Genomic DNA, 4,704 nt, shown 5'->3' with positions numbered 1-4,704 from the left:
ACTGGGGTCTGCCCGCGCGCGCCGCCGTGCGAGGGAAAGGATGCCTGAGCTTAAATGAGCCGGTCTACTCTTACTCCTTACAAAATCGCTCCTGCGGTCTCACTTCCCTGGGTTTCTAAGCCGTGTGCCCCGTCAGGCCCTCCTTAAGGCTTCCCCTCTCAGCCTCGGGGGTGGGGGGGGGCGCCACATCCAGACTTGTCACAGGCAGAGGGGCAGAGGAGGTGGCCCGGGGCCTGGAGATGTCCATCTCCCTGGTAAGAGTGGACTGGTCTGATCTTCCTCCCTTTCACTTCCAAATCCCTGGGGCTTGGGGCAAAACTGTCCTTGGAGGTTGGAGGGAGCTGCAGCTGACAGCAGAGCCGCAGTCATGGGGCACCTGGAAGCTCTGGGTGTAGAGAGGGCTCCCCTCCCACCCCCCTGCCTGCAATGAGGTCGTGGCTGCCCGGCAGCACGAGCAAAGGCTCTTACCCGCTCCTTAGATTCCCCTCCTTCCCCCTCATTTCCCTTCTAGACGCTGACGGAGGCAAAAATCTGCTAACTCAGGGGGCAGACTCAACCAGGGCTGCGAGCAGGCCTGGGGAATGAACCCCCGAACTCGAACGAGCGCCTTCCGCGGCTGCACGGCGGTCTCCAGCTGTCTCTGCCTCTGTGCCTGGCCCTTGCCCTGTCCCTCTCTAGTGTCACCCTCCCCTGTGCCACATGGGCGTTCTGTCTCCCACCAGGACCATGCGCCTCTGGGGGCCCCGGAGCCTAGGGGTGGCTCTGGGAGTCTTCATGACCATTGGATTTGCCCTCCAGCTCTTGGGGGGTCCCTTCCAGAGGAGGTGAGTTCCCATCTTGTCCCAACGGCCCCCAGATGCCCCACGTGCTCTTGTCTGTCCCACCTGGGGCTGTGACTCTTGGGGACTCAGAGGACACTCCGTGCCTTTCTGGCTCCACGAGACACCCATCCACCTGCTGGTGAGGGACAGGACACTTCCCCTCCTGTCTCTCCCCAGGCTACCCGGGCTGCAGCTCCGACATTCCTGGGCCTCATCCCTGGGACCAGCTGCTCCATCCTGTCCACCTCGGCAGCACCTTGTGTTCCTGAAGACACATAAATCCGGGAGCAGCTCTGTGCTGAGTCTGCTTCACCGCTATGGGGACCGACACGGGCTGCGCTTTGCCCTCCCTGCCCGCTACCAGTTTGGCTACCCAAGACTTTTCCAGGCCTCTCGGGTCAAAGGCTACCGGCCTCAGAGTGGAGGCACCCAGCCCCCTTTCCACATTCTCTGTCATCACATGAGGTTCAACCTGAAAGAGGTGAGGAGTGTGAGGGGGTGGGAGGGACTGGGGAGAAATGGGCTCGGGCCTGTAGCCAAGACCACCAGGAGAGGAGACCCCAGGCATCTCCTTACCCAAAAGTTGGGCTGGGGGGGCCCACAAAGGTGGAAGTCCTGTTCTCTTCTCTTCAGCTGTCCCTGCCTCAGAATTTTCTAGCACCTGAAGTTCTGCCTTCTCCCATCTAGAATTTACTAGAGTCTCTTTCCTTGATCCATTTAGCCTGCTGGCATCAGTCTCTGCCAACTCTCCCTCCAGGTGCCGCTGGCCTTTCCTGGCCTCTCCCACTGACACCACCAGGGTCCCTGCACAGACACTGCCTTCGGACCCATCTTCCTCTCACTCCCTTCACCATGTCTCCCAGATTCTGAGGATCAGCTATATGCCAAGCTCTAGCCCAGTCCCAGTCTCCCTTCCCTGCCCCTAGCCTCAGTTCTAAATAGGGAGATGAGTGCACGCACTCACGTGTCATCCGTGCACACACACACAGGAACCTGAGAGCTCTTGGAGGAGGAAAATCAGTGGGCAAATGAAAACACCCAGGGAAAGAGAGAACTTTCACTGAACACGTCGAGTGCTGGGTAGTCATCTTATCATCACCCTGCCAGGAAGGCATGTGTCCCCACTACACAGATGAGTAGATGCACTCTCAGAAAGGCTAAGGGACTGGCCTCTGTTAACAGAAAGCTGCAGACTAGCATTTGAACCCAGGCCCAGCTGCTCCAAAGTGCCTTCTGTTGCACGTGTGTGTGCATATGTGTATTTGTTTTTTGGAACTGCGGTGAGAATATTCATCAAAAGAGGTGGGGTTTTTCTCAAGAGGTGGGTTTTATAGCGAAGGATGGACGTCACTTTGTAGTAAGGGAAATATCGGGTGTTCTCAGAGCAAAACATCTCAGAGACACAGTGGCGGTGGGGTGTGTGTGTATGTGTGTGTGTATAAGTGATAGTACTTCAGCGGTGGCTGCAAAGACAGTCCTGTTGGAGCTGAAGCTGAAGAAAGCAGCAGCAGCACGAACTGATCTAACGGGCAGTGAGGGGCACTGTTGAGAGTAAAGCGAGGAGAGGAATCACTGAGGCAGGTGTCTCTGGAGTTTAGGATGACTGTCACCACCATTCACTGCCTACCTCCCGTGTTCCATGCACTTCCACATTCTTCAGAGTGAGTATTAACCCAGATTTATTGATGGAGGAATAAAGGCTCTGAGAAGTACAATAACCTGCCCAAAGTTACACCAGTTGGTAAATGGCTGAATTGGAATTTTATTCCAGGTCCCTCTGATGCCATGGACTGTTCTCTGCCCTCTTCCCCTATGCCTTCAAAGACACACAGTTCACAGGCTTGTCCTTCAGGCATGCCCACATCCATCGAACAGATTGGAGGACTTGTCAGGGAGTCACGGTCAATGACCACAGTCACATTCAGACGCAGAAATCCTGCAGGGAGTCCCAGAGCTGGACTCTGGTGTGGAACTGCCTGCCGGACCACACTAGGGTGTGGCTCAGCCCAATGCCCACCTTCCTTCTTGCCAAGAAGTGGGATCTTATGTCCCAAGACTCAGAACAGCTCCTTACTGAGTGGCCATGGCGCCCCAGTGCCCATTTCAGGGATGTCTCTTGCTTTCCAAGATGCCAAGGAGCCTCCCAAGTGCCCTGACTTTCAGCCATTCTGGGCTTGGCCTGCCCACATGACGCCTGTATCTGAGATAGAATTATGGTTGCTATCTACTTGCTGCCAGTGATCCTCCTGAGGAGGCCTGAAGCCAGTTCCCTTCTTGGAGCTGTGACCAAGAATCCCAGAGTAGACATGTTATAGGTTTTTGTTGGACAAGTGAACACAAGGTTTGATTCCTAGAGTGTTACCAAAGCAGACAGAAAGCCCTGAGGAAATGTTCTCTAGGAGCTCCCCATATTCTGGGTTCCTTCCTATCCTTATCTCATGTAACCTCCATAATCGTCTGGGAAGGAAGGTATGATGGTCCCCATTTTGCAGATATGTAAATGGAGTCTCGGAGATGTCAAGTACCTTACCAAGATCTGTGCAGCTAATGAAGGAAGCTGGGGGTTCCCAGCAGAGCCGCCAGGAGGAGGCAGGAAGAGGCTGGGGGGCCGGTGTGCACTGGTTGCTCTTAGTCTCTTCCTCCCTGGTTCACTCCATGCCCGCTTCCTCTCCTCCCCAGGTACTTCAGGTCATGCCTTCTGACAGCTTCTTCTTTTCCATTGTCCGAGACCCAGCGGCTCTGGCCCGTTCTGCCTTCTCCTACTATAAATCCACATCATCGGCCTTCCGCAAAGCACCATCCTTGGCTGCCTTCTTGGCCAATCCTCGAGCCTTCTACCGACCCGGGGCCCGGGGGGACCACTATGCACGCAACTTGCTATGGTTTGACTTTGGCCTCCCCTTCCCCCCAGAGATGAGGACCAAGAGAGGGAATCCGCATGTCTCCAGAGACCCCAACCCTCCCCAGTTGCCTTCTGGCGCTGGCCCTCCAGCCCACACCCTGGATCCCAATGCTCTCTTCCATCCTGTTCCCACTGTTGCTGATGGTCACAGCCAGATGTCCAGCCCTGCCTCTTTAGATTTGGGGTCTTCATCCTTCATCCAGTGGAATCTGGCCTGGCTGGACTCTGTCTTTGACCTGGTCTTGGTGGCCGAGTACTTTGACGAGTCACTGGTCCTGCTGGCAGATGCGCTGTGCTGGGGTCTAGATGATGTGGTAGGCTTTATGCACAACGCCCAGGCTGGAGGTGGGCAGGACAGAAGCACCATTGACGATGGTGGACTGACCACTGAGGAAAGGCAGCTGACTGCCCGGGCACGAGCCTGGAACAACCTGGACTGGGCTCTCTATGTTCATTTCAACCGAAGTCTATGGGCCCGGATAAAGCAATATGGCCAGAGCCGGCTGGACAGTGCTGTGGCGGAGCTCCGGGCTCGCCGAGAAGCCCTGGCTAAACACTGTCTGGTGGGGGGTGAGGCTTTAGACCCCAAGTACATCACTGACCGGCGATTCCGCCCTTTCCAGTTTGGGTCAGGTAAGGTTTTGGGTTATGTGCTCCGAAGTGGACTGAGCCTCCAAGACCAGGAGGAGTGTGAGCGCCTGGCTACCCCGGAGCTGCAGTACAAGGATAAGCTAGATGCCAAGCAGTTCCCCCCAACAGTCTCTCTGCCCCTCAAGACTTCAAGGCGACCCTCCCCCTAGGCATCAAACCACTGTCTTAGGCTGAAGAGCAGCTAAGCCATAGGGCGCCAGTGATGAGTGTGAGGCAGCCAGATGCCCTTTTGGCTTCCCTCAGAAAGCATGTCAGCTCCCCAGAGGACCAGTGGAACTTTTATAAGAATGTTGGTCCTACATCCTCCAGCCCGTGCCAAGGAATCCCAGA

At 55.9% G+C, this 4,704-nt stretch overlaps 1 protein-coding gene across 1 annotated transcript in view; it reads left to right on the top strand.

The window, feature by feature from the left end:
- Positions 1–4,704, top strand: part of GAL3ST4 (galactose-3-O-sulfotransferase 4) — a 5,575-nt gene extending 871 nt beyond the window's left edge. Inside the window, exons 2-4 of the mRNA XM_010837882.1 lie at positions 512–824; positions 999–1,302; positions 3,501–4,704. Of these exons, the coding sequence (XP_010836184.1) occupies positions 700–824; positions 999–1,302; positions 3,501–4,523 (1,452 nt within the window). The 5' untranslated portion in view covers positions 512–699 and the 3' untranslated portion in view covers positions 4,524–4,704. The remainder of the gene's footprint in view (positions 1–511; positions 825–998; positions 1,303–3,500) is intronic.

The sequence above is a fragment of the Bison bison genome, unplaced genomic scaffold, assembly GCF_000754665.1.
Source record: "Bison bison bison isolate TAMUID 2011002044 unplaced genomic scaffold, Bison_UMD1.0 scf7180017864085, whole genome shotgun sequence".
Classification (NCBI taxonomy): Eukaryota; Metazoa; Chordata; class Mammalia; order Artiodactyla; family Bovidae; genus Bison; species Bison bison.
This window is presented reverse-complemented; position numbering and strand designations above follow the sequence as displayed.